The sequence below is a fragment of the Felis catus genome, chromosome A2 (assembly GCF_018350175.1).
Source record: "Felis catus isolate Fca126 chromosome A2, F.catus_Fca126_mat1.0, whole genome shotgun sequence".
Classification (NCBI taxonomy): Eukaryota; Metazoa; Chordata; class Mammalia; order Carnivora; family Felidae; genus Felis; species Felis catus.
In genome coordinates, this window is record NC_058369.1 from 38,830,250 (window position 1) to 38,854,738 (window position 24,489).

General features: G+C 42.2%; 1 protein-coding gene and 1 long non-coding RNA gene across 2 annotated transcripts in view; one reads left to right on the forward strand and one right to left on the reverse strand.

Annotated features, from left to right (window-relative positions):
• The first annotated feature begins 774 nt into the window (after window positions 1–774).
• Window positions 775–3,189, forward strand: LOC123384125. The gene is made up of 3 exons (XR_006594803.1): window positions 775–972; window positions 1,780–1,851; window positions 2,441–3,189. It is a non-coding gene; the product is annotated as an uncharacterized LOC123384125 (long non-coding RNA).
• Window positions 3,190–13,534: 10,345 nt separating this feature from the next.
• The window catches only part of EIF4E3 (eukaryotic translation initiation factor 4E family member 3), a 40,061-nt gene continuing 29,106 nt past the window's right edge, over window positions 13,535–24,489 (reverse strand). The window contains exons 5-7 of the mRNA XM_023249958.2: window positions 23,503–23,569; window positions 19,936–20,091; window positions 13,535–15,561 (exon numbers count right to left, since the gene is read on the reverse strand). Coding sequence (XP_023105726.2) covers window positions 15,515–15,561; window positions 19,936–20,091; window positions 23,503–23,569 — 270 coding nt within the window. The 3' untranslated portion in view covers window positions 13,535–15,514. The remainder of the gene's footprint in view (window positions 15,562–19,935; window positions 20,092–23,502; window positions 23,570–24,489) is intronic.

The window sequence follows — 24,489 nt, forward strand, 5'->3', positions numbered from 1 at the left end:
AATCTACGAACTAATTACGTGTTTTTGTCTGCACCACGTGAGATGCCCATTCTGTGTTGTAAAAAGAAAACATACAACCGGATGTGTGAACCGGCCTTGGAGATTGGTTAGAACAACGTAAGGTAGCAGCAGAAGTCACTGACCCCTCTTGCAAGGCAGAAATTATCTCCTCTGCCAGCTAACACCAGGGAACGGGCTCCCTTTAAGTCCTAACAAAACTCCGACCTCTCCTGCCTTAGGTCTTACTTGAGTGACATCCTAGGACTACCCTCTCAGAGAGTTCCACGTGAACCAAGAGCCATAACAGACGTTTTTAGCGGAACAAAAAAGAGCAAGGCAACTCCCATTTTTACGCTCCTGGAATTTGACACATAACTCAAATGCTAGCAAAACGTCCAGTAGAAAAATATTAACAGTGCCCAACTCTTGTCACGGAGGCGACAATTCAGCTACATAAACACAAGAGGCCTAAACCATTCTTGAGAACGAGATATAACACCGACAAGAAAAATCATTAGATTTAAAACCACAAACCTTCACGGAAGTTTCTCCAGGACCAACAATCTCTGTGTCTCGGTGTGAAAATAATACAAATGTGTTGATCGAGGTGAGTGCTACGTAGTTACCTAGCGGGGCATGTCCGAACTCTAGAAAGTCAGTGGGAGCTCCGGTGAGCTCAGACCTCAGCTCCAGGTGCGGAGTTAAAGCATCCTGGCTATGTTTCCTTTAAAGAATCTCCCAACGTGGGAGGGGACAGGTGATGCTGATAAGTGACTTAAGTAGCGCCCCCTGAGTAAGGCCAGGCTTCTTCACAAGGCTGACTCTTCCACAGTCTCCCCTTTTTCTTATTTAGTGTCTCCTCACTGGCTGGACATCTCTCGTGCGGCATCCCTCTCAGCCCTGCCCTGGCCCTGAGCAACCCCACTTTCTCGTCTATCTTCAGGCCTCCACGAACACCGTGATTTCCCACTGGTATCATTTCAGTATAAAAGAAGTTTTCAGTGACAGTGGTGGGAGGGGGTGGGAGGGGGTGGGAGGGAGTGGGGGGGTAGGGGGAAGGGAGATGATTTGGAGGGGATGGGCTGGCTATCAATGTTTGCATTTGTTAAAATAAGTATCACTTCTATCCTGAAAAAAGGAGTTTCAGAGACACAAAACGCTTCTGCACTCTACTTTAGAATGTGTGTGTTTTTGTTTTTTTAAAGTAAGCGTCATGCCCCGCGAAGGGCTTGAACTCACAACCCTGAGATCAAGATCTGAACTGAGATCAAGAGTCAGACACTTGACTGAGCCACCCAGGCGTCCCTAGAAAACTATTTTTTTTTGTTTATTTTTTGAGAGAGAAAGAGAGAGAGAGACAGAGAGAGAGAGCAGGGAGGGGCAGAGAGAGAAGGAGACACAGAATCCGAAGCAGGCTCCAGGCTCTGAGCTGTCAGCACAGAGTCCGACGCGGGACTCAGACCCACAAACCGCGAGATCATGACCCATGCTGAAGTTGGACACTTAACCGACTGAGCCACCCAGGTGCCCCCTCTTTTTTTAATGTATTCATTTTTGAGAGAGAGAGAGAGAGAGAGAGAGAGAGAGAGAGAGAGAATGTGATTTTAAAACAACCTGCTGTGTATCTAAGAAAAAAAAAAAAACAAACACAACACAACTAGGCTTACCTTGACCAGAATACTATGATATTAGTATGACTACCCAGACCTACACATGGACAGAACCTAGCGGCTACAAAGTACCTTAACACACATTCTCTCATTTCATCTTCCTACCCAGTGGCGGGAGCATTCACTCTGCCACCCAGATGAAGAAACTGGAGTTCAGAAAAGTCAGGCAGCCGCGTGCAAGGTCAGGAAAGCAGCGGGCTGGCATGGAGGGTGGTGGGAGCTAGGCTTATCACGCAAATGGCAGTGCTCTCTCCAACCACCAAAACAGCTCCCCAGCCCCCCTAAAAGGCTTCTATGATGGGCTTGTGGCAACGAGGCTCCTTATTCAACAAGCAGCAGAGCCTCTGTGTGAAAGACCCACGTGAGGTGGGTGTGTTAGGCCTGGGAGCTCCTGAGTTAGTGCCACACTCACAAGTGAACACGTAGGCCAATGTGCCAAGTGCCACAGAGGGGCTGAGAGAACATGTGAGGGCCTCCAATGTTGCAAGAAGGAGGGCTCCTCTCTGGCTGGAAAGCTCAGGACTGGCTTCCTGGAGGAGGGGGCCTTGGCACAGGCTCAGAGACTGGGGAGGGGTGAGCAGGCAGGGACGGAGGCGGGAGGCTGAGGACACGAGGGGCGTGGCTGGCCGCAGCTTGGTGCACACACATGTCAGAGAGCAGTGGGGTCAGCACTGGAGACCGCGCAAGGCGGGGGTGGGGGTGTGTGGGGGCAGAACCATGGTATACTTTGCTCATGGCTGGAATCTAAACTACAGCTTTAAATTATTAAGGGTCCTGGAATGCCACAAACTTCTGAAAACTGCCTGTCAGGATCACACAGATACTTGGAGGAAAGATCTTCAAACCAAGTGTCAGAAATGAGAGATGAGCTTGTGTGACCCCACTTCACCGCGCACATGTTATCAACCCTTAGTCACCGGATGGTGGTGGTGCGGCTGCGTGGAAGGAGATCCTACAAATAAAATAGGAAATATGTGGATGTGTGTGTTTTGACTCCATATTAAAGGAAAAAAAAAAAAAACCCTTTGGGTTCTTCTTTCCAAAATTGTGATATAAAGGTATGAACCTTTCATTTTTTGAAGTCTTTTTGGGAAAGGCGTAAAGCACGCCCAGGACAGTCAGGGGACCATATTTTGTGCAACAGCAATTCTTCTAAATATAGAACGCACAGCGATCACAAGAGGGATGCGAGCGGTGTCCTTGGATGCTCCGCAGAACAGGCGGATGACAAAGCTGCTAAGAAGGTTTACATCGAAATCCTGCGCTCCCCGATTTAGCAGAAGGCTTATTTCGCTCTCTCGCATGAGTGGGTTGCAGGAGCAGACCCACGGCAGTTGCATTTTGAATCCATTCTTTGCCTCGTCCCAGGCCTGCCTTAAAGGTACACACTTCCCACAGCGCCTCTGTGGCTCAGGTGGTGAAGCGTCCGACTTCAGCGCAGGTCATGATCTCCCGCTTCGTGGGTTCGAGCCCTGCGTCCGACTCTGGGCTGACAGCTCGGAGCCTGGAGCCTGCTTCGGATTCTGTGTCTCCCTCTCTCTCTGCCCCTCCCCCGCTCACGCTCTGTCTCTCCCTCTCAAAGATAAATAAACATTAAAAAAAAAAAAAAAAAAAGGGTATCCAATTCCCCCAGAACCGGGAATTTGCTTTTTAACCAGGGACAAGTAAATTTCCTCACCCAAACTCCACCTATCCCTAACGGTTGCCAGATATCACAGGCTGATTCCTTTCTTTTTTTTTTTTTTCCTTCTTTTTTTTTTTAAACCTTACCTTCCCAACAAAAACATAAAAGGGAGATCTATAAACATTTCAGACTGCTAATATACAACCTCTTCTTATTCTCCTAAGCGGAAACTTTGCTCTTGGGAAAAAGGTGAGCATCTACTAAAAAGTAATTTTCTCTGTCAGGAAGGCTCGCCGGGCACTTGGTCGCAGCTGAAATGTGTTTTAATAAGGCCTTTCTCCTTTACAAGCCGGCTGCTTTCAGCCCCGTCCCACAGCCCGAGCGGGGAGGAAGATGGCTCTCAGACATCCTTTTGTTGCTGTAATCAGAGCCAGAAGGGCCGTATTGACTTTCAGGCCTTGGGGAGTTGTAGTTCTTTTGTATCCATCTCATCCAAGAAATCAAGTTTGATTAATTTGTCATCAAGGAAAACGTGTGATCCACTCAGAGCCAGGCCTTTGAAGTGGAAAGGCTGAACTCGGCCTGCAAAGACCCGGGCCGTTGGGCGCAAGGGCAGCAAGTGCCCAACCGAACAAGTTCCTCTGTGCAGGGCTGCCTGCTCTCATTTAAAACACTCTGAAACAACAACAATAAAACCCTTTGCTGCCCAAGTGTTCCGAGCCGGACTGCTCCCCGTCCAGAGTCTCCCCTTGTTGACTTCAATTCTGAAAATAGAGCGATCCAAAGCAAGGAAGGCCCCGGCGACATTTAGCCGCGGCACAAAGCTTGGGGGTGGGAGACTCTGACCTCCCGCCAATCTTAAAAGACCACTTCGAGTGGGAGACTCGAGAGGGCTGAACTCAGTGTCAGCACGTGCTTCTGGAATGAATAATCGGAAGGGGTCTCCAACTGGGTCACGGGACAGATGCTCGTTTACGATGCTCTGGTCTTGTTAACCTGCACTTAGTGGAGTTGCCGAACTGCTGAAAATGCAGAAGGCAGTGGCCCCAAGATATTATTTAATCCAAGACTTAGTGTCATATTTCTTGTTCAGATGCTATATATGCTTTACAAGGAATTACAGGGCTTTTAAACATTACAGAGCAAGCAATCTTTAGACATTCCACAGTGTTAGAATCCCCATATTGAACATGTTGCTGCATAGGTCTTTTTTATGGTGGTTACCCCTCAGGTATATACATAAAGACACAGTGACTTAACCAAGCGAAAGTCCAGGGTTTGCTTGGCTTTTAAAGGTGTTTGAAAAGCACCAACAAATTATAAACAGTCTTTGTGGTTACTAAAGTTGGTGTCAAAACAATTATTAGAGAATTTTACAACAATAACGAGATTGGTAAAAACATGCAGCTTCAGAAATCTAAGGATATTTTAACTTAAGCACAAAAACCAACTCTGCTTGGGACGATACTTAAGCATTCCTTCACCCAGCCTGCATTGAGTTCATAGTGTTGTGTCAGTATGTGAAGCTCAAACATGTTTGAGATCTACTTCCTGCCTTTCTGAAGGTCTAGTACTTCCGAAGTTGTAATGATATTTACCAATCCACTCAACTATAAGCTCCACGAAGAACGGATGATGTCTTGTCTTGTTTACTTTTGTATCCTCAGTGCCTAGCAGCACATCATAGCTGTTCAATAAATACTTACTGAGTGAACGAGTCCATATCCCATACAATCCTTATCTCATCTCTACTGACGCCTATCAACTTTCTTAAGGCCTCCAGCATTAAAAGCATATGTGTGTAATACAAGGAACTCCAGGGACCCTCCTCTGGACCTCCTCCAATGAGAAGTCTGAGTGCCGACAATCCACAGAGCATAACACAGAGCTTATGTCTCAACAACAAGTTGTCCAGACTGGAAAACATTTTCATTAGCCGAATTTCCTTCTTAAGTATTCCTGAGGAACAACGGCAATAATGTCCTGAGAAAATAATCAACTGGGAGATTCATTCAGGTTTTTAATTGGTTCACGGCAAACGACCCAGAAGTCAGATCCGCAGAGCTCCAGTGAAGAAGGCGAATTTGTTTGTCCCACCGTGGCGTAAGGAGGTAGATCAGGAAACAAGCAGTTATGAGACTAGTAAGTTTAGGCTGGTGTGGCCACCAATTTGGAGGGCCTCAAACAACTCAAGCTGGGCCAATGTATCAAGAGGAGAGTGCAGAAGTTTCATCGGATCAGTTCAGTCTCTTTACCTCCCTTTACCGTGTGGACGTATGAATGTAGTCCACTAGTCAAAGTACCATTTAATAGCTCTCTCCATGAGCAAAGTGCTGAGCTGGGCGCTTAAATATGTAATTGGCTTTGGAGAAGCTCTGTCTTCTTCCCTTCTGTAGATGAGGAAACTGGGGCTCAGAGAGGAAGAGTAACTCGCTTGAGGCACAAGCTAAATGGGATTTCAACCCAATTCAACAAATTCCAAGCTAAGCTCCTTTGCATTGTGCCAGTTTGCTTCCCTTCTGATTGTTGCCATCCAAGGCTAAAGTCTGGGAATCCCAGGGTGCCTCAACCCAGGGAGAATCCCACGGTCTCCCGTGAAAACCCCTCAACTCTTTACCAGGACACCTAACACTGGTCAAGAAACCAAGTCCCATCTTCTCTGCTCTTCTCCTTTCCAATCCCTGGTGGAAGCATTTGCAAACACAAATAGTTAAAGGTCACCAGTAAGAAGCAGAAGAGGGATTTTGCAGGATCCATCTGTGCTGGGATAATCCAGAATTGGCCGTGAATACACGGAAGGGCCTACACTACACCAGTAATTCTTTTTCACCTGCCATCCACACCAGTCAAATGTGTTATTCTTGTACATTCTTTGGAGGAGAGTGTTAGGCATGTGCATCTACAGAAGAACAAACTTCAAATATAAATTTGTTAATTCCCAGCTAAAACCTCGAGCAAGTAAGCAAGGAGATGCTGTATCCTAGTTGTACGCTGGTTTTGAGTCAAATCTGCTCATGTGGAACTGATGCAAAGAAGCGGATTAGAAAATGTGTATTTTTTCCACATAAGGTATGGAATGAAGGAAAGATCATCGATTTTAACAGCCAGGAGATTTGGGGAGCTGGCTGCAAGTCTGCCACCAACTGCTTGTGTGACCTTAAGCAGATTCTTTATACTTTCTGGGTCATTTCTTCATCTGTAAAATGAAAAGGTTGAACTAGGCCAGCGAGTTTTCAATCTTTTTCTTAAAGCTGTAGATCCTTTCCTTGACAAGCTCGTATAAGCAGTCTCAAAATCCGCGTACACTGGAATCCTCCATCAAGCCTAGCATCGGGAGAACTGCCTAGAGCCACACTACCTTAGATGCCCCCCGGCTCTCTGACGCAGTACTTGTGTGACCTTGGGCAAGTTGCCTCACCTCTCTGAACCTTAGTTTCCACATACAGAAAATGGGGACGACACTAATGAGAGTACCTCCGAGCGTCTTGGGGAGAAATAAATTAATGTACGTGCTAAGATGACACGGGACTCGATACACACTAGTTATTATCACTATTGGTTTATAGCTATGAGCAGAGCCACAGAGCACAGCAGAAGCATGCCAAACTCCATCCCGTCACTGACTTAGTGGGGGTAGCAAGTGCTCACAGGGTCATTCTGCACCTATCGTTTAAAGAGCTTATAAACAACGTTTCTGAACTCAGCTTTATAAGCAGAGGAGCTTCTACAGAAAAAGATAACAGTGATGTTTATCACACGAGTGATAAAACCAGAGAGAAATACAAAGAATGGCTTCCTCTCACTCTAAGTCAGCATGAGGGTAATTTTAGTCGGGAAAACAGGGCGGACCTGGGGGAAACTAATGAGGGGGTCCCTGGGGCGGCTGGCAAAGTTCAATTTCTCAACCCGGGCGCTCTGTGGAAGTGTTCTCCAAACAACAAGTGATTACACGTCTGTTTTGGGTGGTTTTCTGTATCTTTGTTTTATTTTACAATAAAAAGTTTCTAAAAAGTGATGTTTCGTAAAACAAAATCAATGAGTATGTAAATTATGCCTACTGGCTTCCAAAATGTTAACAATTTGCCTTGCAACGCAAGTCAGTATGGATGTGTTATTGTGTTACTACACTTTTAAAAATACTTTTTAAAATATACTTTACAATAGGAGCTCTGTTTGCAGTATCTAAAAGTATTTCTCTAGAACCAACCACGTGGAGAACCTTTTTTTGAAAGCCAACAGGCTTCTGTTAAAATTGTATTTATGATTCCATGACGTTTGCTTGTTTGTTTGTTTTTTAAAGATACATTCTGAAAATCAAAGTCTTGTTCTTCGTACCTTGCCTATCATCATGAAACACCAATTATTTTTGTCTTAAAAAGGGAACCCTGCTTTAATATTTACCCTTTATTTCCACCGTTGTCCAGTCAGGGTGGGTCACAAAATCCAAAACTTTCCTAAGACCTGAAACCGTTCTCTAGGTCCCGTACTTTCTAGAATTCTGTATGTGCAAACAACAAATGATTTAAGCTCCCCGAGTGAAAGAGGAAATTGGGGAGTAAGAGCTTGTCCACATCTTTGAGGCTGGGAGGAGCACACACATTTAACCATAACATCTGTGCAAATGGCACCAGAGTTCAACATGCTTATGATTAGAAGGGCTTATGATTTATGCTTGCTAGTTAAATATGCTTATGATTTAAAATTATTTTCTTTGGCAAGAAAGAAGCTAGTCAGCACCACAGCTTAGCCAGATGATGGGAAATAGATACATATTTCAATGATACACCTTTTAACTTGCTGAGCCCCGTAAATGCTACTGTTTTCTTTTCTTCCTAGAACAAAAGACCTATCTTCCTGTAGGATTCCAGAGATTTTTAAATATCCATTCATTAGGGGAAGCAGTTAAAAGTTCTGGAACAGTGGGTGCCACAACCAAAAGAACCACTGAGGTTGGCCTCTAAAAACCTGTACCTTAAATTGGAAGGCAGAGCCTATAACCAAGAACAAGTTGCCCTAAAAGTGCATTATAACCACTAAATGATAAAGTACAGATAGAATACATGGCAGCAGTAATTAGACTCAAATATGAGAAGGAGATCTTAGGAAATCTTCACTCCTTCAGATTTCACTAAAATCTGCTGTGTTCAAGTTAACCGGGCACCACATAACATAATCTCGAATTGCTGGCTTCTGCAGTAAGAGAAAGGAAAATCTGCAGATAAATGGGAGAAATAAGAGTTTGCTGGTCACTTTTTGTCTTTAAAGGGGTGTTTCAGACAGCCCGAAAGGAAGAGCAAGTTCGCTTTACTTGGCTACACAGGGAACGGTTGAATCTTATGGGCGAATTGGAGGACAAGAGACAAACAAGAGGAGACGACTTATTCCTCCGTGAGAGCAGTCGTAGCAAAAAAGTAAAGACAAAGAATGACAATAAGTGAGATGTGGATTCGAAGAGCCGAAGATGAACCCTATCACCAAATGTGTTCGATAGGGGAGTGTAGAAAAAACAGCCGCTTCCTGTCAGAGTACCGAAGACCACCTACTATGCGTCATATACCATGCTAGGCGCTTCACACACATTGTGCTAGCTGGACGGGAAGTTCCAACACGTCCTGGAATAAACAGCGTTATGACCATCACCAGACACATACTTGGAACCCAGTGAAGATGAAGCAATGCAAATAATAAAATGGCAAGAAATTTTAAACCGGGGGGAGGAGAAGGACATTGCTATCCTATAGAATCCAAATACGGAGTGACAGTTACTGGCAACAGATGAGAAAAAAAAAAAAAAAAATCCCAGTCGAAAGTTCTACAAACGAATGGCCACTCAAACCCCACAAAGTTACAATTTGCAAAAAGGAGCACAAATTCATAGCAGCATAGTCCCAAATTAGAAAACAGCAAGAGCTTTTACACGAAAAGCCTAGGCATTCGCCCTAACACATAAATCACTACATTTTCAAGGAAGAAAAAGTACAGTCTAGTCTTACCTTATTGCTGCAAAAGGCTGGAATAAAAATTACTGACTCCTAGAAGCAACTTTCACATGTATCTGAACATCAAACACAACACACAATATAAAATCAAAAATAACTAGAACAGAAAAGTTTTCAGCCTGACCTTAAAAATACTGAGCAAATCACTAGATGAAGCCAGATCAAAAGGAAGGGCATTACACCAGCTTGTAGCCATATGTGGAAAGGCCCCAACTGCACAGGGCGCAGATGGTATACAATGGGGAAGAGGGGGGCACCGGCAGATCCAAAACAGAAGGCAAATAAACCTGCTTCAGCTTACACACAGGTAAGACAGTGTGAAAGGATGAATAATTGTGAATGCAACCGATAAGATTTTAAATTGGGGGATACCTTGTGTTAGATGTCCCAAGTTAAACTGTGCTCACCAGTTTAAGCTCCGAAATCCTTGGTGTCCTGATGTAAGTGAAACTAAAATCTCGAAAGCATACATGCAAAGGGATGGGGACTTGGTATGAGATGCTGAGTAGTCAAAACGTAAAAAACAAAAAACAAAACAAAAAAACCCCAACCATACAGCAGTTGTGAGCCATATTACCTGATTACGGTCTGAGAAATTTGGGGGGAACTTAATGCAGGCTCACAAAATTAATAGCTCTATTTGAAAACAGAAACCCTCCACGTTTTATTAAAAGGTCTAAGTCCCCATTCACCATATAAGGTAGCAATGCTAACATTTAAATTTTCATATGTGAAAAGACGGAAGGTACCATGGATTTTCTACAGGAAGCTAAGAAACACTATTTACTTCATGCTTGCTTCTCTAATACAAAGTTGACAGTTTTAGAAAGCTCAAACACTTGTTCCAAGATGAAAGCTTAAGAAAAATTCTCTCACGGCAACATGAGAAGTTGAAATTTTCACAAAGGACTCGTGCACTTCATTAAATGAGTTGATGGCTTTTTTTAAGGGAGCAACTCAAACAAACATTTAACACTGATGTCTCCAACCTCATGATTTCTGAAGGACACAAAAAGCATAGAATATCCAAACGGCTCTTTTATTGGATATTCTGGTTGGTACGTTCAACACACACATATACAATGGGAGTCTCAATTTTAGCAACGATGAACAAAAAAATATTGACTTCACAATGACTTTTGCTTGTCATTCACATGGCTTAGGGAATACTTACTTGATTTTTTGGACACGTCTTTGTATGAAAGAACCCCTCCACTTCAGTAACAGCTACTAAGCTACGTCTAAGACTGACAATTTTAGTGGAAATTCATTCCCAGGCTACTCTGATAGTCATTTGAACAGTTTTGCGTTATTTTACATGCAATTTTATAGCTCTATAACGTTCATTTAATCTTGTTCAATGATGCTGAACCCCAGATGCCATAAGATATTATAGAAAAGTAGTTACTGCACATATGGAGTAACTACTTTTTCTGAACATTAATTTCTTTTCTCTTAACACGCTGAAGTGGTATTTAGAAAAGAGAAAAGCCACCACTCTGTATTAAAGGTTTTATATCATGGACTTCCCGAGATGGGCTACTTATTACTGCTGTGGTCCTAGCCATAAAGTTTTTATTTACGAGCAACATCTTCTCAAGTCTTCCTGATAATGGCTTTCTCCAACCTTCCTAGGGTTGTTGGTATTATGCATTCCAGTCAGGTCACCTGAGAGCGTGGGGGAGCGGGAGGCTTTCCTCATTTGTCACTGGGGGGTTGGATATGAAACAGGGGTTCTCAGAGTGAGGTCTGGGAGCCACCCACATTAGAATTACTGGGGCTTTTGCTGAAAAGGCAGATATCTAGGCCTCTCACACCTACTGAATCAGAACCTCTAGGGTTGGGGCCGAGAAATGTGTGTATCGAGTAAGCGCCCTGAGGTTCTTCTGCACACCAAGGGGCGAGAAGGGCTGGTAGATGATCTCGAAGGTCCCTTCCACTCTAAAATTCAAAAACTGTGAATTTTCTTTCAAAAATGGAGTCATGTCAGCAAGATGAGAGTATCTCTACAACACAAGATGGTGACTTTCGGCTTGAATGAGCTAACCTAAGTAAGAAGCGCTCACAGATTTGGATGCATATGTAAAAATAGAAAGCAGAAACAGAACAGCATCATCGGTTGTGTAAGGACCAATGTGAGCTCTCTTCTTTGTGAGAGTACAAGTGTGAGAACACACACACTCTCGACGCTACGCAGGAACATAGGCTCAAAGGGCTCTTCACTGCACCTCTGTTCCCGTCTCTTTCCTCTCCACCTTCCGACCCCTCTCAGCTGTAAAGGCAATGATCCAGGTTCTTACAATCCCGAGGCGCCAAACTCTAAAGTAATTTTTAATTGGTCTGCACGTATTCTTTTCAAAAATAAACTACCTACAGGCAGTCCTCTACTTTCATTTGTAATGAGTGAAATCTTACAGAAACATACATTACAGGGAAGGTGAACAGCAGACATACGTTTTTAAAGAGGAGTTCCATATTTAGAAAGCCCTAAAAAAATAAAAACAAAAATCAAACCCTGATTTTACTTCTCCCTTGCGGCACAATATTTGATGAAATATTTCTGGTATTTCCTATATGTTTATTTCGTTCTTTCTCTTCGTGACTACTTAGAGGCTCATGGAGAGCCTAAGATTTGAGCTTTTTAAAGCAGGTCCAGAGAGTTGGATCTTGTACACATTTTTATGAGGTACAGGAGAGCTAAAGTTCTATCGGTAATATCTAGTCAAATTTTTATAAACCCAGACGAACAAAATGCACTCAAATCTTAAAATAATTACACAAACCTAGCTGGATAAATTACACGGCTGAGCCAGAACTGTTGGCTGGAAGGCAGCGCCACCATGTGATCGCTCCAAATGTTGTCACTTTTGTTTAAGTACAAAAGATGGGACCCTCTATGAGCTGGGCTTCTCATGACAAGTACCCACCTCCTGTCACTGTAAGGCTATTTGCAAACATCAGCCTGCAGCATGACTTTAGTCACTGAGAGCCAGAGAGAGAAAATGAGAACTGTTTATAACGCGGACATCTGACCATGTCCAGGCATCTCAGTGGCCAGATTAGATGAGGTATGGCGTGCTTGATCGGGGTGAGCCGTTTTGGAGTTAGGTTGACAGGACTTTTGAGTTTTTTCAGGTCAAGGAAGCTTGGACTGCGTATGTAGCCTACAGACTTTAATGCCCAGCTCTGTCGCTTGTGACCCCACGTCCTTTCACAAGGGACAGGTTTGGTCAAGTCTCTGCTAGTAGCCTGTACACTGTGTCCACTACTCAGTGATACCCAAAGTTTCGTTCAGCTATAAAGTCTTGTAACTGTGTAGATGGTGCAGACATGAGCTAAAGTCGAGAAGAAAGTTGAGAAGGAGTCAAGTTAGACTATTTAAAGTTCACTAGAGGTGTGTTTGCTTTTGTGTCTTTCGCTCTGTCAATTTTACCACGAATTTAATAGCCACGTTATGTTAAATGTACGTGTTTGCGGTAAACCATCCCCTCATTTCAGAAATGTGGAGACGTCCAGCAGGGAATCTTTAAATGGGGTGAATCAACACTTCAGGAAGTGCTTACAGAAGAAAAGTGAAGATATAGACAAGTTCCTTTAAGTTGATATTATCCGTCCTTATTAAACGGGTATAACTTCCCCAGTGTAAGCAAGCACCTACAACCTAACAAACCTAGTATGGGATAATGGGAGAAGAAAACTGCATACTGGTTTCGATCAGAGACCCTGGCTCTGCATCCAGACCTAAGGAATGACAAAAGCGAGAAAGTCAGGGCTGTGACTTCCATCTGGCTCTCTGCAGAGAGCAGGCTGCACCTGCAAGGACCAGACGGAAACATCAGGATCCAACTGCAAGTTCCCACTTCCCCCAGCATGGGTACGCTGCCCTAAACAGAAGTCACATGCCCCACAAGATATTTCCTTGTATCTCAAAAGAGTATTAGCTTCTTTAATCCAAGAAGGTAATGAGAGGTTTTTAGGCTGATTAAATCAGCTTAGTTCATACAAAGTCTAATAGGAACTACATATTCAATTAAAACAATTTCTAAAGCAAAATCTGACAAAATCCACTCTTAAAGTAATTTAGATGATAGGTTCTTAACATCTGGCAAATTAAATCCTTCTCACAGTTGGTATTTTCCACAGGGTCAGAAACAGGTGCAGAAGTTCTCTGGGACAAAAATGTACTTTGTGTGTTAAGCCATGTGTCATGATCATAAACAACAGAAACTAGAAAACATTAATATGAGCCTAACATTCCTACTTATTTTATTTTTTTCTTCAAAGGCTACATACATGCAGAAGTTGAACATGTCACCACAACGCTTTAAATAAAGTTCAAAAAATAAAAATGCTTCAAAATCCATTTACTTATGGAAATATATATGACAATTATAATGAAGATAGGTCAATCATCCTTTTTTCTAATCTATCAGAAAAATACTTATATTATAAAAAAGAATTTAAATTCGTGTTCAGAATAATTTTTTTTTTAATCCTTGAATGAATAATTTAAAACCAAGTTGGATGTCAGTACAATGCTTAGAGAAGTGAGTTCCAGGCTCTAGAAAAATGGATCTGATATTCTTATGACTCATTCTGAAACCACTGAAGAAAGTCAGTTTAGAAACAAAGGGTTTTTTTAAAAACTATGGTCACTGTGATTATGGTTGATGTGGTTAGTAATGCAAGAAAAGGGCACAACTTTTGTAAACAGATATCACGGAAAGTTTCGTTTACATTTTTGAATGGAGAATTTTATTTACAAACACAGGTTGGAGGCTTGAAGTAGCCCCACCTCTCTCTGCTGGTCAATACTGCAAGAGGGATTAAAAACCCTGGGTACGAGTTCTGAGCCCTGGGCCCTTGTGTGAAATGTGTAAGCACGTGTCAGCTCCCCTGACTCCAGAAAAAGCCAGCAAGAGGAAGTGTCTTCCAACGCCCCTGCCTTTTTCAGGTAAGAGCAGTAGGAGGCTTGGCGGAGTCAAGAGAGGGAAATGGGTGCATTTGGAAAGAGGCTCAGTGCTCCAGAGCATGGCCATTTCCTTCTACTAAAACCATTATTTCTTTGGTAACATAGTACAATATATATCAACAATTCCAAAAATTAGTATCAACAGAATGCGCTCAGAGTTCCACTTTGTCAACGTTCACATTCATCCTGGAAATGAGATCGACCCAGCTGCTCCTAAATGAAAAAGGCAGGGGCGAGCTGCCCAGGCTGGAGGACGATTAATTATTGGAAACGACATACAATGTGAGCAGGAAAAAGGGATAATTTAACAAAGTGTGTTCAGATACATCTGGAAAGCCCTAAGTGGGTGGGTACACATACCCAAAATTCAGAAGCAGCTTTACCTCCAACAATTAAAAAAACATCACCTCCTCTTTAAATCAGAAATACAAGGTTTCCTACCAGGAGAAATTCCTTGCTACCATTCTGTGCCTATCCTTCGAAAAGGCCGAATTGAAATGGTGCTTAGAAATACGTCCACAGAGGGTCTGAAGACCTAGAGTTTGATTTATATCCTGATACTCAACTGTGATTACAAGTTTTCATGTTAGGCAACCCAACTATTATTTTCTTTTTATTGCTAAAAAAAAAAAAAAGTTTAAAAAGTAAAGAAAAATAAAAGATGTGTGTGCTGTCAGTGCAAAATCAGATTAAGTATGGTTTTTCTTTTTCCTGGGACAGAAAAAAAAAACAATGCCCAGTGCACAGTGTGTAGGAATGTGTCACAACAAATAATCAAGACAGGTTTCACCAAGCTAGTATTCCTCCAAGTACAGTGTGGTTTTCAAAAGCAGTATTGTCACGATTATGCATATTCTCATTAACTAGGTACAGCAGAGCTACTTAAAGGGAAACCGATTTCTTGTGCCTCAATAAAAGGGGAGTGTAGAAAACAATAATTAGACTGAATAAGGAAATTTAAAAGGACCCCAAAAAAAAAAAAAAAAAAGCCCAGAGTGAAAAGAACAGAGAATTTAAAAAGCCAAAAAAGAAAAATAAAAAAAAAACAAATAATGTGACGGTAGAAACCCACACAGTCTCCCCCAACCCCACCTGCCACTTTGAGCCCTAAGTGCCCAGTCTGCAAGGGCAGAAACCCACTCTAAATGGACCAGCATCGGGCTTCGGCAAGTCTTCTCTTCACTCTCCCTCCTGTTAAGACCGTTTCCAAAACCAATCAGCAAAGGACAAAGAATTCTTTAGAGTGCAATTAGTGTTTTCCACGTCCACCTTCAAAAGCATGATGCTCTTCATGGGCTAAAGGACAGAAAAAAACAAAAAAGAAAAAAAGGAAAGAAAACTTTAAGCAAAGGATGGGGCAACCCTTCTCTAAGGCATCTCATTCAGTTTCCCCAAATGTTGGCAAGAATGCAAATACCTTTTTGTGCCAGTAACTGTTAGCTAAGGCGTGCATTTCCTGAGAAACGTAATAATGAAAATTAAAACAAGGAATAAACAAGCAATGGGCATGCTGCCTGTTTCTTCTTGCTGTGCCGAGAGGATGAGTAATCCCCACGAGCTGATGAAGAGAAATATGCAAGTCTTCCCATGCTACAGGGGAAAATGTGCCCCACAGAATGCACGGGGTGGGAGACCCCATGTTACCCACGCCAGGGCCATTCATGGACCTATCTTTAGAAATAAAATAAAACAAAAATAAAGCAAAACAAAAGAACAACACAAGCGGGTAGCAATCGTATTACATCTCCCCACCTCTGAGCACCCCTGTGGGAAATGAAGTTTCAAAAAACTGATGGGTCTTTTATTTTTTCCAATCATATTTTCTTTTTTAATTAAAAAAAAAAATCTCCCCCCCAGTCCTATTGCCTGGCTTATGAAATTACTAATTACAATTAGGAACTCTAGAATAAAAAATGGTGCTATCAAAAGTATTTTTCAAAGACTTAACAATTTTGTAAAGTGGAAGTCGGAAATGAGACATTCATGAAATGCATAACATCTTGTCCAAGACAAAAAAAGCCAAGGGTGGAAATCCACTTCCTGAATCCGGCTAACCATCATCATAAAGCAAGGGTAGGTCCTCTTCTCTCAAGGGGACAAGCCACCGGGGCTTGGGTCTAATAAAGCCAAAGGCAAATCAGAATTCTCTGTGCTTTGTCTTCCGGTCCCCACCCCTCCCCCCACCTCCCATGGGCAGTGAATGGATGGGCTGGCCGGCTTCACCTGTTAAGCCCCTCCCAATTCTCTGTTTTTAGTATAGACTAAATTCTTCAGACCAGTGTCTAAAGGGATGAAGGGGTAGGCAAAGGGATCGTTTTCCCTTCAGGATCATCCTGGAGGTTCATCCCAACCTATTCTTTGGATAAAACCCTGTGGGGGAAGCACACTTAGAGCTCTCGGGATACTGTGAGTTGGCCAAATTCCTAAGGACAGCCTACAGAAATGATCTAACTGAACACTTCTCACATGTAAATCTTTACAAATATTTCACTTTTTATGATTTTGTTTTCTTTTTAAAACAGTTTTTCAGGCCGGTACTGAAGCAAACGGGGTCTGATCTGCACTAAAATATACAGTGATGCTGGGTCAAGTGGTGAAGCCAACAGACCTCTCAGGGTTGCTGGGCTCCAAGGGATAAATCAAGAGATACGGACTGTCCAGAGATTTTTATTGCTCTGAGTGTGAGGGACCATTCTGGGGTGGGCATAGCTGAGATACCAGAATAATGCAAGTGTGATGGGCCATGGAGATAGCAGAATGGAACATTCAGAACTGGGCGAGTTCTGAGAGACACAAGTTCTTTCAGCCTTAGGTTAGCCTTGGTGGCAAGAGAATAGAGAATTCTTGAAATCAGGAGTCAGAGGACTTGTTCTGGAAGGGGGCAGAGAATAAACATTTTATGCTCTGCGGGCCATCCGGTGTCTGTCCCAACAATTAACCGTGCCACTGCCAGCACTGGAAGAGCCACAGACCACGTGGGCACAAAGAGGCCCTGCTAGGTGCCAGTACACTTCGTCTATATACGGACACTGCAATTTGAATTTCATACAGTTTTCTTGTGTTACAGAATGTCGTTCTTCTTTTAATTTTTTCCAACCATGTAAAAATGTGAAAACCATTCTTAGCTGCAGCCCTTACAAAAAAGAAGGCAAGGAGGGGGCAGATTTGGCATAAGGTTCATGGTTTGCCAACCTCTGCTCTAAATAATTCTCACATCAAAAAGATGTCATTCAGCTGCCCTAAAGAAGGTGACAGAATTGCTGTGGGGGAGGGTAGAACTGGGGGGGGGGATTGGGCGGGGGAAGGGTCTCTGTACACTGTGAGTTTCTCAGTCAAATAATTACTCTGTATCCAAATCATGTATGACTTAACAACGGCCCAGTTCTCATCTCCCCTGCCGGAGGTCTTGACCAAATATGCTTGGGCTCTTTCCACATGGAAAACCTGCCATGTCACCTGGCTTTCGTACACTTGTGAATACTTACACCAGGATCCTATTAACAAGACAGAATAAAAGCAGAGAGTTGGCCATTTCTAACTTAGCTCACCCTACGACTGTTCTCCATCATGCTGTGAATAAGATTTCTGCACAAACCTCATTTTTCCAAATCAATTCTGCAGCACGTGGTATATAATAACCCTACTGAGTAAAGGACTGCCTGCTTTATATAAAATAAAGAGAATTGCTTGTTTTTTCCAATTCAAATTTTTATTTGAATAATCTTTGAGTCTTTAAATGTTAATTTATGCCATTAAAATATGGATTTCTACAGAGACCCTAGCCAGTTCTGCATTACTCACAAACTTCACAATGGCATCTATCTTTAGGGCATCTATTCAACTTGATTCAACTGGCCATGTTGCAACTTTCCCCCCAGATTTGGCTTCCCCTCCCCCCCCCAACCGCCCCTCAAGCCATCATAACAACTAAGCTGTGACTCATCCTTGTTCAGTCTTACCTGATTATTACCACTGCCCTAAAAACTAGCCTAACCACCCTGTGGCTTAATTTTCTAATGATATACTCCTATCATCTTGGACCTGCTGCTAACCATGTTCCTTGGAAATTTAATGAGAGAATTTTGAAGTAGAAGGAACCTTGGAGATCATTTAAGACGAACCTCCTCGATATTTTGGTGAGAAAGCGAACAGACGGGAAGATGTGACTTGCTCAAGGTCACACCGTTGAAGGGGGGACAAAAATTCAGAGTGCCTGACTTAATGATTCCAAACTGCTTCTCTCCTCTTCTGAGTCAAATGTGGAGTTGGTTCAAAGGTGGTAAAGAATGCTGTAGCCCCATTTATAAATGGCCATGAAACACACTTCTTCCAGACAGGCTTGTGAAGGAGAAAAACCAGAAAAGACCCCTGGTGACCTTTCAATTAATATCTGGATTGAAAATACAATTAATGTGCCCTAAGGAGGGAAAATTGCATCTGCAAATGTGCAATTTCCACACTGCACAGCCAAGAATCAACTTCGGCAGGGCCATCTTTCTATCTCTTTTATTTAAACTTTCATTTAAAATTCAGAAGCTGAGCACCTCCTGAATACCGACAGAAACAGGTCAGTCTTGTTGCTTAAAATCTAAATCATTTGGTCTGGGAACGTAGGATTCCTATGAGGGAGGTCTTTGTTTTAATAACCTCTATGATACTAAGACAATCTCCAAAGAGCATTTGATTTTTCCCCTCCTTTTTGGCAAGGGGCTGGGAAACAGCAATGGAGTGTATCTCAGCAAAACTGAGATGCACTCCCCACTCCCCACCCCACATCTCAAGACCCCTGGAATCAATACAATGTCATTGTTTAATTGGGAGCCTTTTATTTTTCCTTCTTACGAATAGTAAAATGACACCATAGTCAAGGGCATCTTAGAGTCCATGAAATATCAGAGTTTAAAAAATTGGGTCATCGGCTCTTGGGGTAGTTTGGGAAGTAGGAATTTATCCTATGTGTGTGTAGGGCTATCAGTACGTTTCTCTAACTCACTGTTAAAAGTGTAACCTGCAGTTTGATCTACCAAACATTGGTTTAATAAGCACAGGGGTGTTTTCATTATGAAAAAGATGACTTTTTCAAAAGAGCACACAAAAGCAATGAACATGAATCATGATGGAAACAATGGGTCCACACACCTATTCATACTGTTAACATTTCACCACTGTGCGTGAATTCTCTTTCGTTCTGTGTCACAGTCTTCCGTAATGAGGAAGTATTAGCATTTCAGTAGAACATTCAATCATCCCCGCGCTCAGAACAAGTTCCTCCACAAATACAGATGTTATACATTATAAATTCCTGTTTATGAAGGGATGATTGAATATCTACCTGCCAGCTCATATAATAACATTTTTGTTATTGTTGCTTCAAATAGAAGGTAATTTTTTTCCTGAGAATGACAAATTTAAGATCAGGCTTAAATTTCTGAAATAAATACAATATGTATCACCTTTTCTGATTCATGTGTTTAGATGATAATAAAATCTCATTTTAATTTCTGAGACTAAACTTTTTTTTTTAAACAAAACACGTGTATTTTATTGAATTATTTTCTGGATTATAGAATTTTGAGTGATTCTACCTCCATCTCATTTGCAACACAGTCTCTATCTTTAAAAGTATGACAGAATAAGCTAGAAAGTAATAACTGAAAATGAAGCACTTACGTTTATAAAATACTGCTTTAAAAGATATGTGGGGCAGAAGTTCATAGATCTTTTCTAAAACGGTTGCTTCGCCCACTAAAGACGCATTTACATTCCAGACTTGGACGACATCTTCCCGGTCCCGGACACTGACACTGACTCCTATTACTTCATCATCTGAGGGAAGGCAGGGAAAAAAGAAATGAGTGATAATGTCAAGTCTGTCTACATTGTTTTTTAAGCACTTATCATGTTAGCTGCAAATTATGGACTCGATAATAAAAAGGTGACACAAGAGAACTTGTAATAAATATTGTTTCTAAGGGGAAACGTTGGACAAAAAGCAAGTTAGTGGACAAAAGCTGAAACAGTCACATCACATTTATCCAGGAACTTAGATAAACATCATGTTCCAGCCAAACGAATTTTCCAGATAAGTAATTTATCCTTTTTAACATGTTACCAAAGCTTTTTGACTGATTTCTTAGTCTGTTTTGATGAGACTTTTTCTAAAATGGGTTGCATAACGCTCTATCCTATGAAAGCCAAGTGAACTCAAATGAACTTTTCCTCGATGCTTGACTGTCTTTGTTAAAAACAGCAAGTATTTCTCCTGACTGCCTGCCAAGCGTTCAGAGATCGTGGGGCGGTGAGCGCTATTTGCCCCAATACTAACTGGCCCCAAACTGTGTGTTCCGAGTGGCTCATTCTGTTTTTTTGTGGTTTGCTTGTCTGCTCCTTTCCTTTTCATTCTTTCTGCTCTCCAGCGCTTTTCCCTGGCCATCCCCCTTCGGGTTTTGAACTCTGGGCTACAGAACCAACGGCCATCTGTTAGCGTTGTATATAAAGTAAGAGTAAATATCTTCGGAGTTTGGCTGTGCTATTCTGGGGCTTCCGTAAGTGGACATTAAAGCACTCATCTACACTGATTAATGTAGGTCTTTAACTAAATTCTGGACTGGGGTCCACTTTGTGGATATTTGAAAATGGTGGCTGGGGAAGTAAGGCTTTGTCGTACCATAATATGCACCCCTGCAGCCACTTACTGTATGTTAATTTACAGGAAAATGACTTGAGTAAAGAGTTTTGACTCCTGGTTTGCATGCTCCTGGCATATTAATGAAACACGGTCAGCTCTCTCTACTTGCATGCTCAACATCTATAAGTAAAATGCGAAAGATGAGCATTATCAAAATTAGGAAATTTTGCCTTGAATAATATGCTTTGTCTAACTGGCCTAATTTGCTCTAAATCCATATATCTAAATATTTATACCGTCAATTTTTCCAGCTGTCTTCTGGGGGTTAAAACATTCTAGTATTTAATACAATTTAAGTGAGGGCATGTTCAATTTACTAAAGCAATTCGTCTTTAGTAAAATAATTCCTTTGTTTCCTCCTTCCTTTCCTTTCCTCCCTCCCTGCATTGATCCTGGCTAAATGTGTATAACTTGACGCTAAATGATGCCATTTATATAAATGTTTGAAAACAGGCAAAATCAGCCTATGGTATCAGAAGCCAGATCGGGTGGCCACCTTTGGGGGAAGGGAGGGCAAGGAAGGATTCTGGGGGGTAAGTGATGTTCTGCTTGCTCCCTGAGAATGCAGTTACAGGAACCTGTTTACTTCATGAATATTTTTCAAGCTGTACACATTACAATTTGTGTATTTTGCTGCATATATGTCACATTTAACCCAGAATTTCCAAAGAACAAATAGGACCTGATGGTGGCCATTCCTTGGCCAAGAGAAACTTATTATTGCATCAAAAATGTTGTTTTAGTTCAGGTTTCTCATTTTTTAAAAAAACTTACACCTCCAACGTATACTTGCTAAAACTCACTATTAAAACTTCTATGTGAACAGAAAATCACCAAGTAAAGAGAGAAACCCTACACGTAGTTGACTATTTCCAAGAAGGGCCACGGAGACACGAGGTCAGCTGTGTAGGAAACATCAACATTGTCTGGTCTTTGGGTAGGGCCTACTTCTACACTGTTGGCCGGAGGGTGCTGTGACTGATGGATGCTGACTCTGCTGAGGCGTCAGGATTTCGGTTTGGCTTGGCTGTCAGTAACTAGGTGGATCCTACTAGCATAGCACTTTCAGAAGCGGCGTGGTAAAAGGCTGCAACTCTTACGCAAAGGCAGATCCATCAGCGGACGTGTAATATTCATAAGTAGAATCGACCAGCAAAACCCTAATTATTTTAGGGTACTGGCACCATGACAGCTAGGAGGAGCCACTGTTTAAAGGTGGGGGAAGGGAGGCCCAGAGAAACTGGCCGACTTGCTTCAGGGGGCAGAGCCAGCTTAATAGAAGAGCTAATGCTTAACGGACAGTTAATAGTGGACTCGCTTCCTAAGTCAACCGCGGAACAACAGGCCTTCTTTACTCAATCCTGGCTGTTTATTATTACTTAGACTATTTTCCCTGGTTCTGGAAACAGGAATAATTTGCACAGGAAACTTCCTCTCCCAGGGATTTATGTGTTTATAATTATACCCAGGACGCATTTTTGGCTTCATATTGTGAAGCTGCTAATGACTCCCTGTTAAAACAGAAGGAACCTGTACTTTTAAGACAATTTCATCCTAACCCAGGTTTTGTCTTAAGGGAATGAAAACTGGTGTAATAAGGAAGCAAAACAAAAGGAGAATTATTGAGACTGCTAGTAGATGAATTTGAAACTAGCCATGACACTGGCGTGGCCTGGGGAGGGGGGACGGGCCTGAAGACAGTACCAACTAAGACATCTGAGGACTAATTAATCAGTACTAATTTACCTAAAAAAAGGTTTTTTTTTTTACCTGAAAGCTGAGCAGGTAAATTGTTATTCTAAATATTACCTCAGGAGCATTCTGCAGGAACTAGCCAGGAAGAAAACCAAACTTGAAACAAACAATTCAATTCTCCTCTTTCAGTGTTTTCATGATTTAAAAAAAAAAAAAAAAAAAAAAAAAAAAAAAAAAAGAGCAAAATAAAAATGGGCTTATGGAGGCTTGGAGAAATTCACTCAATATTTGAAAATGCCTCTAGACCTTATATTTCAGCTTCAATTGTAATAATGGTGGGCACATCCTTGCCTGGCCTTTGTTAAGTCTGTTCAGGTAGGGGACCACAAGAGGGACAGGAGGAAGGGAGAAAAAACTGAGGACAGAAAGGGCTGTGCCTGACTAACTGTAAACCCCGCTAGACCTCAAAGGCACTTCCCCCCCTGGAGGAACTGGAATAAGAATCCTCCCCCAAATTGTGTTAAGAGCCAAACGATACCAAATTTTCTTTTCTTTCTGCTATTTACTTTGGACAGATGTTTATGGATACTATTAAGATGAGCTATGTGGGAAAAAATATATGCATACACACATATGTATACATGTAACACACACGTCAATATGCACACATACACACACACACACACATCACGAAATGCCATGATCACATGAAAAAAACCTAAGTAACTTCACAGTTACACAGTAAACAACTTCGAAACATGTCAAAAGCCAAACACACAAAAACAAACCTCTCCGAGGGACAAGCACAAGCCAAGCACACATGAGCGGGGGAACGATGGTGCGGGCTTCTTTACCTGCAGCGGCACAGTCTGTGAACTGTTCCCCGATTGTCGCTAACAACAATTCTTTCCAAACTGTGGACTGGCATGGGAAAAGAATAAAAAACAACAAACAAAACCAAAAAAAAAAAAACCAAAAAAAAAAAAAAACCAAAAAAAAAGACCAATAACAACATAGATATTTTTAGACAAGTATCTCCAGGAGCTAAACAAGTCACATTTTCTTCAGCTTCATATGCACTTTTCATGCCCATATTTGGAGCCCACAGACATCCCCAGATCACAGGTGTCAACACTCCCATTATTGGCACATACTGTATTGTTTTACAGATAACCTTACACAGAGACATACGAGAGGTCCAGAGTTGTGTCCAAAGCCTTTGTGTCCAAAGCCACAAAGCCAATCTCTAGTAAAACCTGGTATGAAGTTCAAAAGAATGGGGGGTGGGGGAAGAATGTTTTCAAACGTATAATGTTCAATTCCTTTACCTTTCATTGATTCAAAATGGATCACCTGACTACAGCTGAATGCTATTAGTAAAATCCTTCTCTCCCAAACCCTTCCTTCCCTCTGTTTTTCTTGCAGCTTATAAGGTACTTAAAAAGCGACCCAAGTGATGAGCACTTAAGGAAATTTCCAGTTTAGGGAATACTAGAGACTTGCAGATTTCCATCCACTGGAGACCAACTGTTTATGCATATCCCTGGAAGGATCAGTACGTGGGCCCATCCACCTCCTACAAGTGACAGACCTGGAGCCCCTTCCACCCAAGATCTCCTAAGGCCATCCAGTCAGCACCCAGCGTGCACTCACAGGTAACTGGAGGCCTAGAAGTGCTTCCAGTTATTCCCCTTTGAAAAGTTCTTGGTCCTATTTATCGTCCTTGCCAGAGTTCACAGGCCCTGAGCTCTCTCAGAACTGGGTTTGAATCCTGACAGGTTGCAGAGTCTCTAACGGGGGAAGTGAGGAACCCCGGGGAGTCTCAGTTTCCTTAGGCGAAG